Genomic DNA, 20,231 nt, shown 5'->3' with positions numbered 1-20,231 from the left:
AGGACAGAGGAGAGAGAGGATGCTCTAGCAGAGTGAAGGATAAGGACAGAGGAGAGAGAGGATGCTCTAGCAGAGTGAAGGATAAGGACAGAGGAGAGAGAGGATGCTCTAGCAGAGTGAAGGATAAGGACAGAGGAGAGAGAGGATGCTCTAGCAGAGTGAAGGATAAGGACAGAGGAGAGAGAGGATGCTCTAGCAGAGTGAAGGATAAGGACAGAGGAGAGAGGATGCTCTAGCAGAGTGAAGGATAAGGACAGAGGAGAGAGAGGATGCTCTAGCAGAGTGAAGGATAAGGACAGAGGAGAGAGAGGATGCTCTAGCAGAGTGAAGGATAAGGACAGAGGAGAGAGGATGCTCTAGCAGAGTGAAGGATAAGGACAGAGGAGAGAGAGGATGCTCTAGCAGAGTGAAGGATAAGGAGAGAGAGGATTCTCTAGCAGAGTTTAGGATAAGGGCAGAGGAGAGAGGATGCTCTAGCAGAGTGAAGGATAAGGACAGAGGAGAGAGAGGATGCTCTAGCAGAGTGAAGGATAAGGACAGAGGAGAGAGGATGCTCTAGCAGAGTGAAGGATAAGGACAGAGGAGAGAGGATGCTCTAGCAGAGTGAAGGATAAGGACAGAGGAGAGAGAGGATGCTCTAGCAGAGTGAAGGATAAGGACAGAGGAGAGAGGATGCTCTAGCAGAGTGAAGGATAAGGACAGAGGAGAGAGGATGCTCTAGCAGAGTGAAGGATAAGGACAGAGGAGAGAGAGGATGCTCTAGCAGAGTGAAGGATAAGGACAGAGGAGAGAGAGGATGCTCTAGCAGAGTGAAGGATAAGGACAGAGGAGAGAGGATGCTCTAGCAGAGTGAAGGATAAGGACAGAGGAGAGAGAGGATGCTCTAGCAGAGTGAAGGATAAGGACAGAGGAGAGAGAGGATGCTCTAGCAGAGTGAAGGATAAGGACAGAGGAGAGAGGATGCTCAGCAGAGTGAAGGATAAGGACAGAGGAGAGAGAGGATGCTCTAGCAGAGTGAAGGATAAGGACAGAGGAGAGAGGATGCTCTAGCAGAGTGAAGGATAAGGACAGAGGAGAGAGATGCTGCTCTAGCAGAGTGAAGGATAAGGACAGAGGAGAGAGAGGATGCTCTAGCAGAGTGAAGGATAAGGACAGAGGAGAGAGGATGCTCTAGCAGAGTGAAGGATAAGGACAGAGGAGAGAGGATGCTCTAGCAGAGTGAAGGATAAGGACAGAGGAGAGAGAGGATGCTCTAGCAGAGTGAAGGATAAGGACAGAGGAGAGAGGATGCTCTAGCAGAGTGAAGGATAAGGACAGAGGAGAGAGGATGCTCTAGCAGAGTGAAGGATAAGGACAGAGGAGAGAGAGGATGCTCTAGCAGAGTGAAGGATAAGGACAGAGGAGAGAGGATGCTCTAGCAGAGTGAAGGATAAGGACAGAGGAGAGAGAGGATGCTCTAGCAGAGTGAAGGATAAGGACAGAGGAGAGAGAGGATGCTTTAGCAGAGTGAAGGATAAGGACAGAGGAGAGAGGATGCTCTAGCAGAGTGAAGGATAAGGACAGAGGAGAGAGAGGATGCTCTAGCAGAGTGAAGGATAAGGGCAGAGGAGAGAGAGGCTGCTCTAGCAGAGTTTAGGATAAGGACAGAGGAGAGAGGATGCTCTAGCAGAGTGAAGGATAAGGACAGAGGAGAGAGAGGATGCTCTAGCAGAGTGAAGGATAAGGACAGAGGAGAGAGGATGCTCTAGCAGAGTGAAGGATAAGGGCAGAGGATGCTCTAGCAGAGTGAAGGATAAGGACAGAGGAGAGAGAGGATGCTCTAGCAGAGTGAAGGATAAGGACAGAGGAGAGAGAGGATGCTCTAGCAGAGTGAAGGATAAGGACAGAGGAGAGAGGATGCTCTAGCAGAGTGAAGGATAAGGACAGAGGAGAGAGGATGCTCTAGCAGAGTGAAGGATAAGGACAGAGGAGAGAGAGGATGCTCTAGCAGAGTGAAGGATAAGGACAGAGGAGAGAGGATGCTCTAGCAGAGTGAAGGATAAGGACAGAGGAGAGGATGCTCTAGCAGAGTGAAGGATAAGGACAGAGGAGAGAGGATGCTCTAGCAGAGTGAAGGATAAGGACAGAGGAGAGAGGATGCTCTAGCAGAGTGAAGGATAAGGACAGAGGAGAGGATGCTCTAGCAGAGTGAAGGATAAGGACAGAGGAGAGAGAGGATGCTCTAGCAGAGTGAAGGATAAGGGCAGAGGATGCTCTAGCAGAGTGAAGGATAAGGACAGAGGAGAGAGGATGCTCTAGCAGAGTGAAGGATAAGGACAGAGGAGAGGATGCTCTAGCAGAGTGAAGGATAAGGGCAGAGGAGAGAGGATGCTCTAGCAGAGTGAAGGATAAGGACAGAGGAGAGGATGCTCTAGCAGAGTGAAGGATAAGGACAGAGGAGAGGATGCTCTAGCAGAGTGAAGGATAAGGACAGAGGAGAGAGGATGCTCTAGCAGAGTGAAGGATAAGGACAGAGGAGAGAGATGCTGCTCTAGCAGAGTGAAGGATAAGGACAGAGGAGAGAGGATGCTCTAGCAGAGTGAAGGATAAGGACAGAGGAGAGAGGATGCTCTAGCAGAGTGAAGGATAAGGACAGAGGAGAGAGGATGCTCTAGCAGAGTGAAGGATAAGGACAGAGGAGAGAGGATGCTCTAGCAGAGTGAAGGATAAGGACAGAGGAGAGAGGATGCTCTAGCAGAGTGAAGGATAAGGACAGAGGAGAGAGGATGCTCTAGCAGAGTGAAGGATAAGGACAGAGAGAGAGGATGCTCTAGCAGAGTGAAGGATAAGGACAGAGAAGAGGATGCTCTAGCAGAGTGAAGGATAAGGACAGAGGAGAGAGATGCTTTAGCAGAGTGAAGGATAAGGACAGAGGAGAGAGGATGCTCTAGCAGAGTGAAGGATAAGGACAGAGGAGAGAGGATGCTCTAGCAGAGTGAAGGATAAGGACAGAGGAGAGTGAGGATGCTTTAGCAGAGTGAAGGATAAGGACAGAGGAGAGGATGCTCTAGCAGAGTGAAGGATAAGGACAGAGGAGAGTGAGGATGCTTTAGCAGAGTGAAGGATAAGGACAGAGGAGAGAGGATGCTCTAGCAGAGTGAAGGATAAGGACAGAGGAGAGAGGATGCTCTAGCAGAGTGAAGGATAAGGACAGAGGAGAGAGGATGCTCTAGCAGAGTGAAGGATAAGGACAGAGGAGAGAGGATGCTCTAGCAGAGTGAAGGATAAGGACAGAGGAGAGAGGATGCTCTAGCAGAGTTTAGGATAAGGGCAGAGGAGAGAGGATGCTCTAGCAGAGTGAAGGATAAGGACAGAGGAGAGAGAGGATGCTCTAGCAGAGTGAAGGATAAGGACAGAGGAGAGAGAGGATGCTCTAGCAGAGTGAAGGATAAGGACAGAGGAGAGAGGATGCTCTAGCAGAGTGAAGGATAAGGACAGAGGAGAGAGAGGATGCTCTAGCAGAGTGAAGGATAAGGACAGAGGAGAGAGGATGCTCTAGCAGAGTGAAGGATAAGGACAGAGGAGAGAGGATGCTCTAGCAGAGTGAAGGATAAGGACAGAGGAGAGAGAGGATGCTCTAGCAGAGTGAAGGATAAGGACAGAGGAGAGAGATGCTCTAGCAGAGTGAAGGATAAGGACAGAGGAGAGAGGATGCTCTAGCAGAGTGAAGGATAAGGACAGAGGAGAGAGGATGCTCTAGCAGAGTGAAGGATAAGGACAGAGGAGAGAGGATGCTCTAGCAGAGTGAAGGATAAGGACAGAGGAGAGAGGATGCTCTAGCAGAGTGAAGGATAAGGACAGAGGAGAGAGGATGCTCTAGCAGAGTGAAGGATAAGGACAGAGGAGAGAGAGGATGCTCTAGCAGAGTGAAGGATAAGGACAGAGGAGAGAGGATGCTCTAGCAGAGTGAAGGATAAGGACAGAGGAGAGAGGATGCTCTAGCAGAGTGAAGGATAAGGACAGAGGAGAGAGGATGCTCTAGCAGAGTGAAGGATAAGGAGAGAGGATGCTCTAGCAGAGTGAAGGATAAGGACAGAGGAGAGAGGATGCTCTAGCAGAGTGAAGGATAAGGACAGAGGCGAGGATGCTCTAGCACAGTGAAGGATAAGGACAGAGGAGAGGATGCTCTAGCAGAGTGAAGGATAAGGACAGAGGAGAGAGGATGCTCTAGCAGAGTGAAGGATAAGGACAGAGGAGAGAGGATGCTCTAGCAGAGTGAAGGATAAGGACAGAGGAGAGAGGATGCTCTAGCAGAGTGAAGGATAAGGACAGAGGAGAGAGGATGCTCTAGCAGAGTGAAGGATAAGGACAGAGGAGAGAGGATGCTCTAGCAGAGTGAAGGATAAGGACAGAGGAGAGAGGATGCCCTAGCAGAGTGAAGGATAAGGACAGAGGAGAGAGGATGCTCTAGCAGAGTGAAGGATAAGGACAGAGGAGAGAGAGGATGCTCTAGCAGAGTGAAGGATAAGGACAGAGGAGAGAGGATGCTCTAGCAGAGTGAAGGATAAGGACAGAGGAGAGAGGATGCTCTAGCAGAGTGAAGGATAAGGACAGAGGAGAGAGAGGATGCTCTAGCAGAGTGAAGGATAAGGACAGAGGAGAGAGGATGCTCTAGCAGAGTGAAGGATAAGGACAGAGGAGAGAGAGGATGCTCTAGCAGAGTGAAGGATAAGGACAGAGGAGAGAGGATGCTCTAGCAGAGTGAAGGATAAGGAGAGAGAGGATGCTCTAGCAGAGTGAAGGATAAGGACAGAGGAGAGAGAGGATGCTCTAGCAGAGTGAAGGATAAGGACAGAGGAGAGGATGCTCTAGCAGAGTGAAGGATAAGGACAGAGGAGAGAGGATGCTCTAGCAGAGTGAAGGATAAGGACAGAGGAGAGAGAGGATGCTCTAGCAGAGTGAAGGATAAGGACAGAGGAGAGGATGCTCTAGCAGAGGAAGGATAAGGACAGAGGAGAGAGGATGCTCTAGCAGAGTGAAGGATAAGGACAGAGGAGAGAGGATGCTCTAGCAGAGTGAAGGATAAGGACAGAGGAGAGAGGATGCTCTAGCAGAGTGAAGGATAAGGACAGAGGAGAGGATGCTCTAGCAGAGTGAAGGATAAGGACAGAGGAGAGAGGATGCTCTAGCAGAGTGAAGGATAAGGACAGAGGAGAGAGAGGATGCTCTAGCAGAGTGAAGGGCAGAGGATGCTCTAGCAGAGTGAAGGATAAGGACAGAGGAGAGAGGATGCTCTAGCAGAGTGAAGGATAAGGACAGAGGAGAGAGGATGCTCTAGCAGAGTGAAGGATAAGGACAGAGGAGAGAGAGGATGCTCTAGCAGAGTGAAGGATAAGGACAGAGGAGAGAGGATGCTCTAGCAGAGTGAAGGATAAGGACAGAGGAGAGAGGATGCTCTAGCAGAGTGAAGGATAAGGACAGAGGAGAGAGGATGCCTAGCAGAGTGAAGGATAAGGACAGAGGAGAGAGGATGCTTCAGCAGAGTGAAGGATAAGGACAGAGGAGAGAGGATGCTCTAGCAGAGTGAAGGATAAGGACAGAGGAGAGAGGATGCTCTAGCAGAGTGAAGGATAAGGACAGAGGAGAGAGGATGCTCTAGCAGAGTGAAGGATAAGGACAGAGGAGAGAGAGGATGCTCTAGCAGAGTGAAGGATAAGGACAGAGGAGAGAGGATGCTCTAGCAGAGTGAAGGATAAGGACAGAGGAGAGAGGATGCTCTAGCAGAGTGAAGGATAAGGACAGAGGAGAGAGGATGCTCTAGCAGAGTGAAGGATAAGGACAGAGGAGAGAGGATGCTCTAGCAGAGTGAAGGATAAGGACAGAGGAGAGAGGATGCTCTAGCAGAGTGAAGGATAAGGACAGAGGAGAGAGGATGCTCTAGCAGAGTGAAGGATAAGGACAGAGGAGAGAGGATGCTCTAGCAGAGTGAAGGATAAGGACAGAGGAGAGAGAGGATGCTCTAGCAGAGTGAAGGATAAGGACAGAGGAGAGAGGATGCTCTAGCAGAGTGAAGGATAAGGACAGAGGAGAGAGGATGCTCAGCAGAGTGAAGGATAAGGACAGAGGAGAGAGAGGATGCTCTAGCAGAGTGAAGGATAAGGACAGAGGAGAGAGGATGCTCTAGCAGAGTGAAGGATAAGGACAGAGGAGAGAGGATGCTCTAGCAGAGTGAAGGATAAGGACAGAGGAGAGAGAGGATGCTCTAGCAGAGTGAAGGATAAGGACAGAGGAGAGAGGATGCTCTAGCAGAGTGAAGGATAAGGACAGAGGAGAGAGGATGCTCTAGCAGAGTGAAGGATAAGGACAGAGGAGAGAGGATGCTCTAGCAGAGTGAAGGATAAGGACAGAGGAGAGAGGATGCTCTAGCAGAGTGAAGGATAAGGACAGAGGAGAGAGATGCTGCTCTAGCAGAGTGAAGGATAAGGACAGAGGAGAGAGGATGCTCTAGCAGAGTTTAGGATAAGGACAGAGGAGAGAGGATGCTCTAGCAGAGTGAAGGATAAGGACAGGAGAGAGGATGCTCTAGCAGAGTTTAGGATAAGGGCAGAGGAGAGAGGATGCTCTAGCAGAGTGAAGGATAAGGACAGAGGAGAGAGGATGCTCTAGCAGAGTGAAGGATAAGGACAGAGGAGAGAGGATGCTCTAGCAGAGTGAAGGATAAGGACAGAGAGAGAGGCTGCTCTAGCAGAGTGAAGGATAAGGACAGAGGAGAGAGGATGCTCTAGCAGAGTGAAGGATAAGGACAGAGGAGAGAGAGGATGCTCTAGCAGAGTGAAGGATAAGGACAGAGGAGAGAGGATGCTCTAGCAGAGTGAAGGATAAGGACAGAGAGAGAGGATGCTCTAGCAGAGTGAAGGATAAGGACAGAGGAGAGAGGATGCTCTAGCAGAGTGAAGGATAAGGACAGAGGAGAGAGGATGCTCTAGCAGAGTGAAGGATAAGGACAGAGGAGAGAGAGGATGCTCTAGCAGAGTGAAGGATAAGGACAGAGGAGAGAGGATGCTCTAGCAGAGTGAAGGATAAGGACAGAGGAGAGAGATGCTCTAGCAGAGTGAAGGATAAGGACAGAGGAGAGAGGATGCTCTAGCAGAGTGAAGGATAAGGACAGAGGAGAGAGGATGCTCTAGCAGAGTGAAGGATAAGGACAGAGGAGAGAGATGCTGCTCTAGCAGAGTGAAGGATAAGGACAGAGGAGAGAGAGGATGCTCTAGCAGAGTGAAGGATAAGGACAGAGGAGAGAGGATGCTCTAGCAGAGTGAAGGATAAGGACAGAGGAGAGAGGATTCTCTAGCAGAGTTTAGGATAAGGGCAGAGGAGAGAGGATGCTCTAGCAGAGTGAAGGATAAGGACAGAGGAGAGAGGATGCTCTAGCAGAGTTTAGGATAAGGGCAGAGGAGAGAGGATGCTCTAGCAGAGTGAAGGATAAGGACAGAGGAGAGAGGATGCTCTAGCAGAGTGAAGGATAAGGACAGAGGAGAGAGGATGCTCTAGCAGAGTGAAGGATAAGGACAGAGGAGAGGATGCTCTAGCAGAGTGAAGGATAAGGACAGAGGACAGAGGATGCTCTAGCAGAGTGAAGGATAAGGACAGAGGAGAGAGAGGATGCTCTAGCAGAGTGAAGGATAAGGACAGAGGAGAGAGGATGCTCTAGCAGAGTGAAGGATAAGGACAGAGGAGAGAGGATGCTCTAGCAGAGTGAAGGATAAGGGCAGAGGAGAGGATGCTCTAGCAGAGTGAAGGATAAGGACAGAGGAGAGAGGATGCTCTAGCAGAGTGAAGGATAAGGACAGAGTCGAGAGGATGCTCTAGCAGAGTGAAGGATAAGGAGAGAGAGGATTCTCTAGCAGAGTTTAGGATAAGGGCAGAGGAGAGGATGCTCTAGCAGAGTGAAGGATAAGGACAGAGGAGAGAGGATGCTCTAGCAGAGTTTAGGATAAGGACAGAGGAGAGAGGATGCTCTAGCAGAGTGAAGGATAAGACAGAGGAGAGAGGATGCTCTAGCAGAGTGAAGGATAAGGACAGAGAGAGAGGATGCTCTAGCAGAGTGAAGGATAAGGACAGAGGAGAGGATGCTCTAGCAGAGTGAAGGATAAGGACAGAGGAGAGAGGATGCTCTAGCAGAGTGAAGGATAAGGACAGAGGAGAGAGGATGCTCTAGCAGAGTGAAGGATAAGGACAGAGGAGAGAGTATGCTGCAGCAGAGTGAAGGATAAGGACAGAGGAGAGAGAGGATGCTCTAGCAGAGTGAAGGATAAGGACAGAGGAGAGAGGATGCTCTAGCAGAGTGAAGGATAAGGACAGAGGAGAGAGGATGCTCTAGCAGAGTGAAGGATAAGGACAGAGGAGAGAGGATGCTCTAGCAGAGTGAAGGATAAGGACAGAGGAGAGAGGATGCTCTAGCAGAGTGAAGGATAAGGACAGACGAGAGAGGATGCTCTAGCAGAGTGAAGGGTAAGGACAGAGATGAGAGGATGCTCTAGCAGAGTGAAGGATAAGGACAGAGGAGAGAGGATGCTCTAGCAGAGTGAAGGATAAGGACAGAGGAGAGAGGATGCTCTAGCAGAGTGAAGGATAAGGACAGAGGAGAGAGGATGCTCTAGCAGAGTGAAGGATAAGGACAGAGGAGAGAGAGGATGCTCTAGCAGAGTGAAGGATAAGGACAGAGGAGAGAGGATGCTCTAGCAGAGTGAAGGATAAGGACAGAGGAGAGAGGATGCTCTAGCAGAGTGAAGGATAAGGACAGAGGAGAGAGGATGCTCTAGCAGAGTGAAGGATAAGGACAGAGGAGAGAGGATGCTCTAGCAGAGTGAAGGATAAGGACAGAGGAGAGAGGATGCTCTAGCAGAGTGAAGGATAAGGACAGAGGAGAGAGAGGATGCTCTAGCAGAGTGAAGGATAAGGACAGAGGAGAGGATGCTCTAGCAGAGTGAAGGATAAGGACAGAGGAGAGAGGATGCTCTAGCAGAGTGAAGGATAAGGACAGAGGAGAGAGGATGCTCTAGCAGAGTGAAGGATAAGGACAGAGGAGAGGATGCTCTAGCAGAGTGAAGGATAAGGACAGAGGAGAGAGGATGCTCTAGCAGAGTGAAGGATAAGGACAGAGGAGAGAGGATGCTCTAGCAGAGTGAAGGATAAGGACAGAGGAGAGAGGATGCTCTAGCAGAGTGAAGGATAAGGACAGAGGAGAGAGATGCTCTAGCAGAGTGAAGGATAAGGACAGAGGAGAGAGGATGCTCTAGCAGAGTGAAGGATAAGGACAGAGGAGAGAGGATGCTCTAGCAGAGTGAAGGATAAGGACAGAGGAGAGAGAGGATGCTCTAGCAGAGTGAAGGATAAGGACAGAGGAGAGAGGATGCTCTAGCAGAGTGAAGGATAAGGACAGAGGAGAGAGGATGCTCTAGCAGAGTGAAGGATAAGGACAGAGGAGAGAGGATGCTCTAGCAGAGTGAAGGATAAGGACAGAGGAGAGAGGATGCTCTAGCAGAGTGAAGGATAAGGACAGAGGAGAGAGAGGATGCTCTAGCAGAGTGAAGGATAAGGACAGAGGAGAGAGGATGCTCTAGCAGAGTGAAGGATAAGGACAGAGGAGAGAGGATGCTCTAGCAGAGTGAAGGATAAGGACAGAGGAGAGAGGATGCTCTAGCAGAGTGAAGGATAAGGACAGAGGAGAGAGAGGATGCTCTAGCAGAGTGAAGGATAAGGACAGAGGAGAGAGGATGCTCTAGCAGAGTGAAGGATAAGGACAGAGGAGAGAGAGGATGCTCTAGCAGAGTGAAGGATAAGGACAGAGGAGAGAGGATGCTCTAGCAGAGTGAAGGATAAGGACAGAGGAGAGAGGATGCTCTAGCAGAGTGAAGGATAAGGACAGAGGAGAGAGGATGCTCTAGCAGAGTGAAGGATAAGGACAGAGGAGAGAGGATGCTCTAGCAGAGTGAAGGATAAGGACAGAGAGAGAGGATGCTCTAGCAGAGTGAAGGATAAGGACAGAGGAGAGAGGATGCTCTAGCAGAGTGAAGGATAAGGACAGAGAGAGAGAGGATGCTCTAGCAGAGTGAAGGATAAGGACAGAGGAGAGAGGATGCTCTAGCAGAGTGAAGGATAAGGACAGAGGAGAGGCTGCTCTAGCAGAGTGAAGGATAAGGACAGAGGAGAGAGGATGCTCTAGCAGAGTGAAGGATAAGGACAGAGGAGAGAGGATGCTCTAGCAGAGTGAAGGATAAGGACAGAGGAGAGAGGATGCTCTAGCAGAGTGAAGGATAAGGACAGAGGAGAGAGGATGCTCTAGCAGAGTGAAGGATAAGGACAGAGGAGAGAGGATGCTCTAGCAGAGTGAAGGATAAGGGCAGAGGAGAGGATGCTCTAGCAGAGTGAAGGATAAGGACAGAGGAGAGAGAGGATGCTCTAGCAGAGTGAAGGATAAGGACAGAGGAGAGAGGATGCTCTAGCAGAGTGAAGGATAAGGACAGAGGAGAGAGAGGATGCTCTAGCAGAGTGAAGGATAAGGGCAGAGGAGAGAGGATGCTCTAGCAGAGTTTAGGATAAGGACAGAGGAGAGAGGATGCTCTAGCAGAGTGAAGGATAAGGACAGAGGAGAGAGGATGCTCTAGCAGAGTGAAGGATAAGGACAGAGGAGAGAGGATGCTCTAGCAGAGTGAAGGATAAGGACAGAGGAGAGAGAGGATGCTCTAGCAGAGTGAAGGATAAGGACAGAGAGAGAGGATGCTCTAGCAGAGTGAAGGATAAGGACAGAGGAGAGAGAGGATGCTCTAGCAGAGTGAAGGATAAGGACAGAGGAGAGAGGATGCTCTAGCAGAGTGAAGGATAAGGACAGAGGAGAGAGGATGCTCTAGCAGAGTGAAGGATAAGGACAGAGGAGAGAGAGGATGCTCTAGCAGAGTGAAGGATAAGGACAGAGGAGAGAGGATGCTCTAGCAGAGTGAAGGATAAGGACAGAGGAGAGAGGATGCTCTAGCAGAGTGAAGGATAAGGACAGAGGAGAGAGGATGCTCTAGCAGAGTGAAGGATAAGGACAGAGGAGAGAGGATGCTCTAGCAGAGTGAAGGATAAGGACAGAGGAGAGAGGATGCTCTAGCAGAGTGAAGGATAAGGACAGAGGAGAGAGGATGCTCTAGCAGAGTGAAGGATAAGGACAGAGGAGAGAGAGGATGCTCTAGCAGAGTGAAGGATAAGGACAGAGGAGAGAGGCTGCTCTAGCAGAGTGAAGGATAAGGACAGAGGAGAGAGAGGATGCTCTAGCAGAGTGAAGGATAAGGGCAGAGGAGAGAGGATGCTCTAGCAGAGTGAAGGATAAGGACAGAGGAGAGAGAGGATGCTCTAGCAGAGTGAAGGATAAGGACAGAGGAGAGAGGATGCTCTAGCAGAGTGAAGGATAAGGACAGAGGAGAGAGGATGCTCTAGCAGAGTGAAGGATAAGGACAGAGGAGAGAGATGCTGCTCTAGCAGTGAAGGATAAGGACAGAGGAGAGTGAGGATGCTTTAGCAGAGTGAAGGATAAGGACAGAGTGGAGGTCACCAAGGTAAGAACTTGATTAGGAGACAGTGGGGGTGAAAAAGGGGGGGGATGAAGAAGTTGATGGAAGTGAAGTGATAGAAGATGGATTAGTAATTCTACTCTGCGTTCAGGGGCAGCTGTGAGGATCAGACAAGAACGTGATGTTGAGAATTAATTAAAAATGTTAGTTTTCTGCCTGAGGGGCTTGTGTTCCTGTATGATGCAACGTGCTTAGCTTAGCATTACGACTGTTGGCTCCATGACATCCAGTCACTGTTTACCCGTGTGTCTCCATTAGGTGATCTACCTGAAGAAAACTCCAGAGGAGGCTTACAGAGCTCTGACGTCTGGGTCCAACTCCTCCTACCTGCCCTTCAGGTGAATCCTCCACTGCAGCAGTACCTCTACCTAGCGCTACCCATCGTAATACCTCTACCCATTGTAGTACCTCTACCCATTGTAGTACCTCTACCCATCATAGTACCTCTACCCATTGTAGTACCTCTACCCATTGTAGTACCTCTACCCATCATAGTACCTCTACCCATTGTAGTACCTCTACCCATTGTAGTACCTCTACCCATTGTAGTACCTCTACCCATTGTAGTACCTCTACCCATTGTAGTACCTCTACCCATCGTAGTACCTCTACCCATTGTAGTACCTCTACCCATCGTAGTACCTCTACCCATTGTAGTACCTCTACCCATTGTAGTACCTCTACCCATTGTAGTACCTCTACCCATTGTAGTACCTCTACCCATCGTAGTACCTCTACCCATTGTAGTACCTCTACCCATCGTAGTACCTCTACCCATTGTAGTACCTCTACCCATCGTAGTACCTCTACCCATCGTAGTACCTCTACCCATCGTAGTACCTCTACCCATCGTAGTACCTCTACCCATCGTAGTACCTCTACCCATCGTAGTACCTCTACCCATCGTAGTACCTCTACCCATCGTAATACCTCTACCCATCGTAATACCTCTACCCATCGTAATACCTCTACCCATCGTAGTACCTCTACCCATCGTAGTAACGCTACCCATCGTAATACCTAGCGCTACCCATCGTAATACCTCTACCCATCGTAGTACCTCTACCCATCGTAGTACCTAGCGCTACCCATCGTAATACCTCTACCCATCGTAGTACCTAGCGCTACCCATCGTAATACCTCTACCCATCGTAATACCTCTACCCATCGTAGTACCTAGCGCTACCCATCGTAATACCTCTACCCATCGTAATACCTCTACCCATCGTAGTACCTAGCGCTACCCATCGTAGTACCTCTACCCATCGTAGTACCTCTACCCATCGTAATACCTCTACCCATCGTAGTACCTAGCGCTACCCATCGTAATACCTCTATCCATCGTAGCTACCCATCGTAATACCTAGCGCTACCCATCGTAATACCTCTACCCATCGTAGTACCTAGCGCTACCCATCGTAATACCTAGCGCTACCCATCGTAATACCTCTACCCATCGTAGTACCTAGCGCTACCCATCGTAGTACCTCTACTCATTGTAGTACCTCTACTCATTGTAGTACCCACCCATCTACCATTGTAGTACCCTACCATTGTAGTACCCCTACTCGTTGTAGTACCTACCTCTACTCATTGTAGTACCTACCGTTACTTGTTGTAGTACCTCTACTCATTGTAGTACCTCTTCTCATTGTAGTACCTCTACTCATTGTAGTACCTCTACTCATTGTAGTACCTCTACTCATTGTAGTACCTACCTCTACTCATTGTAGGGCCCCTACTCATTGTAGTACCCCTACTCATTGTAGTACCTACCTCTACTCATTGTAGTACCTACCTCTACTCATTGTAGTACCCCTACTCATTGTAGTACCTCTACTCCACCAGTAGTACCTACCGTTACTCATTGTAGTACCTCTACTCATTGTAGTACCTACCGTTACTCATTGTAGTACCTCTACTCATTGTAGTACCTACCGTTACTCATTGTAGTACCTACCGTTAATCATTGTAGTACCTACCGTTAATCATTGTAGTACCTACCTCTACTCATTGTAGTACCTCTACTCATTGTAGTACCTACCGTTACTCATTGTAGTACCTACCTCTACTCATTGTAGTACCTCTACTCATTGTAGTACCTACCCCTACTCATTGTAGTACCTACCGTTACTCATTGTAATACCCCTATTCATTGTAGTACCTACCTCTACTCATTGTAGTACCCCTACTCATTGTAGTACCCCTACTCATTGTAGTGCCTACCGTTACTCGTTGTAGTACCTACCTCTACTCATCGTAGTACCTCTACTCATTGTAGTACCTACCGTTACTCATTGTAGTACCTCTACTTATTGTAGTACCTACCGTTAATCGTTGTAGTACCTCTACTCATTGTAGTACCTACCGTTACTCATTGTAGTACCTCTACTCATTGTAGTACCTACCGTTAATCATTGTAGTACCTCTACTCATTGTAGTACCTACCGTTACTCATTGTAGTACCTCTACTCATTGTAGTACCTACCGTTAATCATTGTAGTACCTCTACTCATTGTAGTACCTACCGTTACTCGTTGTAGTACCTACCTCTACTCATTGTAGTACCTCTACTCATTGTAGTACCTACCCCTACTCATTGTAGTACCTACCGTTACTCATTGTAGTACCCCTACTCATTGTAGTACCTACCGTTACTCGTTGTAGTACCCCTACTCATTGTAGTACCTACCGTTACTCGTTGTAGTACCTACCTCTACAGGGTGTCCGCGGGTCCTTAAAAAGTCTTAAAAAGTCTTAAATTGCTTTTCCTAAAAATAAGGCCTTAAAAAGTCTTAAATTGTCTTAAATTCAGATTGGATTGGTCTTAAATTTTTTGGGTGTCATGTCCAGGGGTTTTCCTGGGTTAAAATGGGTCTTCGGTGCTCCCAAAAAATATGTTTAGCTGCGCGCGCACCGTCTATTCGTGCAGGTCGGGCTGTTGAGTGATCAGCAGCTGTCCGCTCGGTCCATTCGCGCACCTCACAGTTGCGTATTGATCAGACAAGAAGACACGCTTATCAACTCCAGTGTTTCCCCTATAACAGGGTGAAATCCCCCCCCCGCAAACAATTCTCGGCTCGCGCGACAGAGCGATGTGCGCGCCGGCATCGAAGCTCTGCCGTGATGCGCGCACACGGGTGAGCACCGCGTATTCGGTCCCATCCCCTACAACATGAAGCATCGGCTACTTTAGAAAACATGGCAGGATGCAAGTTCAACAACGGCTTGAAAAGAACGAGTGTTTCTGGTCACGGTGGGTGAAATGCTTCTGAAGCTGCGTTATGTGTCGCGAGACTTTCCAGCGGTGGAATCTCACGAGCAGAGCAAGAAGCACAGAGACTAGCGAAGGCCGCCAGCAGCCCGCGGGGCTAGCTCCTGCTCCGCCGCTAGCTGCTGCTCCGCCGCCCGCAACGACGTCAACTACAACGCTGGAGGTCACCGGAGGAAATCCAGCGCCTTGCAACAAAGAGCTCATCACCGAAGACCAACGCTGCAGTGCGTTCTTCATTCTGTTCCACGAGACTCTGGACCAGACCACCGCGAGCAGACAGCTGGACTTCATGTGCTCTTGGTGAAATGACCACGTCCAGTCAGGATCCTATGGAGCTCATGGGCCATGACACCAGGACCTACTTCAGCACCTCAAAGTAAGTCTAACATAAATATATGTATTAACTATCCTCTTGTATATGAGTATGTGTTTCATATAGTTAAGCTTTACTCATGTGTCAAGTTAATAACAGCTATGCATAGGCGCACTACACATTAATTAGACTAATTAAAAATAGTTTTAGAATGGTAGTAAGTAGAGTGGTGTTTACCTGTCAATATGTCTACATAGTGTTCACTAGGCTCAAGAGATGGCTCACGTTGCTTAATTTGTAAAAATAGTATTCATTCCTATTTATCCAGTCTGACATTAATCTGAAGTGGTGGTGTCATGAAGAGATGTGGTGACTGTTGTATGGCTAATGTCTGCCTTTTTTCTTTCTTTTTTCCAGGAGAATGGACCAAATGTCAACTGGAAGTTTTTATATTAATACAGTTTGAAAAGGATTGTTTTCCTAGTATATTCACAAAAGCTCAGCAGTAGACATGAACCTGTGCACAAACATCCATCACATAGAGACATGAGAACTCACACTCACCCACACACACATACATTCTATTATGTAAATGAATTTGCATTTTAAAAGCAGCTGGAAATGTTATTTGTTATTTTATGGATTTTTTTTGTTCAAAAGGAACTATGTTGCATGTATTTTCTAAATATATTTACTTAATTTTAGAGACATTTGTTCATGGGACTTAAATGTTCTGAAAATAAATTAATAAATATAATTTACAACAGCAATGACATTTGTGTTATCCTTTTGCATTACACCATACTGTTAATTTTGAACAGACATCAGTGTGTTTACTTTGAATTAATTAATTTAGATTAATGTATATTTCCATCGTAAATTAGGTCTTAAATTTTATTTAGACGTGGTCTTAAAAAGTCTTAAAAAGTCTTAAATTTCACTGGTTTATTCCTGTAGACACCCTGCTCTACTCATTGTAGTACCTCTACTCATTGTAGTACCTACCGTTACTCATTGTAGTACCTCTACTCATTGTAGTACCTACCGTTACTCGTTGTAGTACCTACCTCTACTCATTGTAGTACCTCTACTCATTGTAGTACCTACCGTTACTCGTTGTAGTACCTACCTCTACTCATTGTAGTACCTCTACTCATTGTAGTACCTCCCGTTACTCGTTGTAGTACCTACCTCTACTCATTGTAGTACCTCTACTCATTGTAGTACCTACCGTTACCCATGATATCGAGGTCTGGGGGCGGGGTTCTATGCTGAGTTTGTCCAAGGTTCAAACTAAGTGTACGCGAGGAGCATCAAGAGAAGAAGTTACACCTGCTTCTCCAACAATGTTCTATCAAAACAATACAGAGGGAGCACCAACCATCTAATGTTCCTAGACACAAATGCACAGGGCACCCCAAACATACCTACTGTCCTCACCCTCCCCCCACTAACCGAGCAGTCAGTGTGTCCTCCAACAAACAAACCTGAACTCTTCAGGCTTCCTCACTTTAAAACGCGGCCCACTCCACTGATTGGCCATCTTCAGGAATCCAGGTGCAGCCGGATTGACCTGTACAGGTGGCACTTGATTGGCACCTGACTCCATTGACTGAGTGAAACTGAGGGAGACTAAGGATCAATATAAAGCACAAGCCGACTCAAAGGCTGCAACGTGAATGGAGACAGACCAAATAAACACATTTATTCAAAGAATACATCAATTTAACAAACATGGAGTCAGTAGTGTGTGTGTGTGTGGTTGTGTGTGTGGTGCACAGGTTTAGCTATAGATCAAGAAATGAGATCATGTGACATCAGCTATGTATTGATCGGCTTGTCTCTGTCTCTTCAGGGACGCTTCCTTTGGGAATTGCACCTTCAACCTCACGGTGCTCGACTGTCTGCAGGGCATCCGGAAGGTGAGTTGTGATTGGCTGGATGGGAGCAGACTTCATCAACACTGAGCTGTCTCACAGTGCGTTGGTGTTTCAGGCTCTGCAGCACGGCTTCTTTGACTTTGAGACGTTTGACGTGGACGAGTACGAACACTACGAGGTAAAGGCATCCCAGTACTGAACTGCTACTGACACCAGTATAGGTACTAGAAGTACCACCAGCGCTAGCCCTACACCTAGTACCACCAGTACCACTAGCGCTACCAGTACCGCTAGTGCTAGCCCTACACCTAGTACCACCAGTACCACTAGATGGACCTGATGGAACCTGTAATGTTTCCCGTGTCTGAGCCACAGACTTGAACCTGCTTCTGTCTGCAGCGGGTTGAGAATGGAGATCTGAACTGGATCGTCCCGGGGAAGTTTCTGGCCTTCAGCGGACCTCATCCTAAAACTAAGCTAGAGAACGGTGCGTTAACAGAGACTCCCTGACTCTGTCCCTCAGTATGACTTCACCTGATGAAGTGTGGTGAAGCTGTGTAACCCCTGTGGTTGCTCCGCCTCCTGCAGGTTACCCTCTCCACGCCCCCGAGGCCTATTTCCCGTACTTTAGGAAACACAGCGTGACCACCGTCGTCCGTCTGAACAAGAAGATCTATGACTCCAAACGCTTCACCGACGCCGGCTTCGACCACTTCGACCTCTTCTTCTTAGACGGCAGCACGCCCAGTGACATCATCACACGCCGCTTCCTGCACATCTGTGAGAGCACGGACGGCGCCATCGCCATCCACTGCAAGGGTGAGGGTTAACACAGAGACGTTGATTTGGAGAAACTTCCTGCCCTGGGGTATAACTACTTCCTGCCCTGGGGTATAACTACTTCCTGCCCTGGGGTATAACTACTTCCTGCCCTGGGGTATAACTACTTCCTACCCTGGGGTATAACTATATCCTGTCCTGTGGTATATATACTTCCTCTCCTGTAGTATAACTACTTCCTCTCCTCTAGTATAACTACTTCCTGTCCTGTAGAATATATACTTCCTCTCCTCTAGTATAACTACTTCCTGTCCTGTAGTATATATACTTCCTGTCCTGGGGTATACCTATATCCTGTCCTGTAGTATATATACTTCCTCTCCTGTAGTATAACTACTTCCTCTCCTCTAGTATAACTGCTTCCTGTCCTGTAGAATATATACTTCCTGTCCTTGGGTATAACTACTTCCTACTTCCTGTCCTGTCATATAACTACTTCCTCTCCTGTAGTATAACTACTTCCTCTCCTCTAGTATAACTACTTCCTGTCCTGTAGTGTGTGTGTGTGTATATATATATACTTCCTGTCCTGAGGTATAACTACTTCCTGTCGTGGGATATAACTACTTCTTGTCCTGTTGTGTGTGTATATATACTTCCTGTCTTGAGATATAACTACTTCCTGTCCTGTACTATAACTACGTCCTGTCCTGTAGTATAACTACTTCCTGTCCTGTCGTATAACTACTTCCTGTCCTGGGCTATAACTCCTCCCTCCAGTAGGTTTGATATTAAAATGAGTTTTGTTGACAACAAACTAAATAAACCCGTCTGTCAGATAAGTGCAGCTCACTTCATGACTCTGTCTCCACCAGCCGGTCTGGGCAGGACGGGCTCTCTGATTGGCTGTTACCTGATGAAACACTACCGCTTCACGGCAGGTGAGGCCGTTGCCTGGATCAGAGTGTGCAGACCGGGCTCTGTGATTGGACCACAGCAGAACTTCCTGGAGGAGTGAGTCTGTGTGTGTGTGTGTGTGTGTGTGTGTAAGATGGAGATGCACTAGTAAGATGAGAAGTATTATTAATATAGCAATACTATCATACTACAGTTTTACTGTTTTTGTTTCACTGCAGTAAACTATAATAATAATTTGTATAATAACAGGAAGCAAGCGGCGCTCTGGTTGCTAGGTGACAGCCAGCGTTCCCAGAAGGCCAAGCTGGAGGAGAGAGGGGTGCATCATCTCATCACCACCATGGACGACCTCTCACTAAACTCCGCCCACAACAGTCTGCACGAGGTCCGACACACACAATATATATATGTGTATATATATATGTATGTGTGTATATATATATATATGTGTATATATATATAAATAAATATATTGATACAGTATCTGTCAAGGTGTGTTTGTTTTCTCCACCAGAGCGAGGCGGTGGACAGCGGACCGGTCCTCACTCAGGGAGACAAACTGAGAGCCTTGAAGAGTCGCCGTCTACCCCGACCCGCCACCACAGGAGCCCTCAGGTACCAGGCCCAAGAGCGGGACCAGAACCTCCAGTGTATCTTCGGTACTGTGGTCTTACGCCACGCCCACATTGTGTCGTTCCTTTCAGAGTGGAGGAGGTGAAGGTTCACAGCAGGTCGGCCTCGCAGCCGCTCAGGTAACTTCTACACCACGACATCACGAACCAGGAATGTTCCGGAGAGGGTTTGATAATCGTAAGGACCCCCTGTACACCTGAGACCTCCTGGAACATAGCTGTAGGACTCATGAGCTTTAAAGTAACATTATGAAACAATTGTACCTTAAAATAACAGCTTGAAAAAATTGTGCCGCTACAATGACTTTTAATATGGCGATTTGCGGCTCCGCCGTCGGGGGTCTGTGGGGAAATAACTCCGCCATGTAGGATTCTGGAGCCGCCCGCTCCGGGGCGGATGTACTTCGACCTGCTTTCTGGCAGTGATTACGCATTGTCATATAGTGCCACTCCACGCTCGCAGCTCCAGTATAAGGGTAGCTTTTTATGTAGCTTTTTGGTGTTGTCAACAATATTGTATTCGATCACACGTACTCCACATTCAAACATTTAGAAACTAGAATGGGCACTCGGTAGAGCGCATACCTTCGCATATCACAAGATTGGGCATTGAATTATGAACATTTTGGCATTAGTTGCATGCCAGTTGGACAAAAATGTATCGTGCTATGGTAAAAAAAGAGTTTGACCTTTCCATGACCTTGACCTTTGACCCGATTGATCCCAAAATCTAATCAAATGGTCCCCGGATAATAACCAATCATCCCACCAAATTTCATGCGATTCAAGAACATTTTGACCTGTTTTTGACCTTGACATTTGACCCGATCAATCCCAAAATCT

The 20,231-nt window shown here is 47.9% G+C and overlaps 1 protein-coding gene and 1 long non-coding RNA gene across 2 annotated transcripts in view; both read left to right on the top strand.

Annotated features, from left to right (window-relative positions):
* The first annotated feature begins 11,620 nt into the window (after positions 1-11,620).
* The window catches only part of cdc14ab (cell division cycle 14Ab), a 30,576-nt gene continuing 21,965 nt past the window's right edge, over positions 11,621-20,231 (top strand). Inside the window, exons 1-10 of the mRNA XM_056413969.1 lie at positions 11,621-11,638; positions 11,850-11,929; positions 17,034-17,100; positions 17,174-17,236; positions 17,458-17,545; positions 17,647-17,877; positions 18,714-18,852; positions 19,006-19,141; positions 19,271-19,371; positions 19,461-19,508. Coding sequence (XP_056269944.1) covers positions 11,621-11,638; positions 11,850-11,929; positions 17,034-17,100; positions 17,174-17,236; positions 17,458-17,545; positions 17,647-17,877; positions 18,714-18,852; positions 19,006-19,141; positions 19,271-19,371; positions 19,461-19,508 — 971 coding nt within the window. The remainder of the gene's footprint in view (positions 11,639-11,849; positions 11,930-17,033; positions 17,101-17,173; positions 17,237-17,457; positions 17,546-17,646; positions 17,878-18,713; positions 18,853-19,005; positions 19,142-19,270; positions 19,372-19,460; positions 19,509-20,231) is intronic.
* LOC130193920 (uncharacterized) lies at positions 14,504-15,944 on the top strand. The gene is made up of 2 exons (XR_008831726.1): positions 14,504-15,241; positions 15,596-15,944. It is a non-coding gene; the product is annotated as an uncharacterized LOC130193920 (long non-coding RNA).

Source organism: Pseudoliparis swirei, chromosome 5, assembly GCF_029220125.1.
Source record: "Pseudoliparis swirei isolate HS2019 ecotype Mariana Trench chromosome 5, NWPU_hadal_v1, whole genome shotgun sequence".
Lineage (NCBI taxonomy): Eukaryota > Metazoa > Chordata > Actinopteri > Perciformes > Liparidae > Pseudoliparis > Pseudoliparis swirei.
The sequence above is the reverse complement of the archived record's forward strand: the minus strand, read 5'-3'. Positions and strand labels throughout refer to the sequence as shown.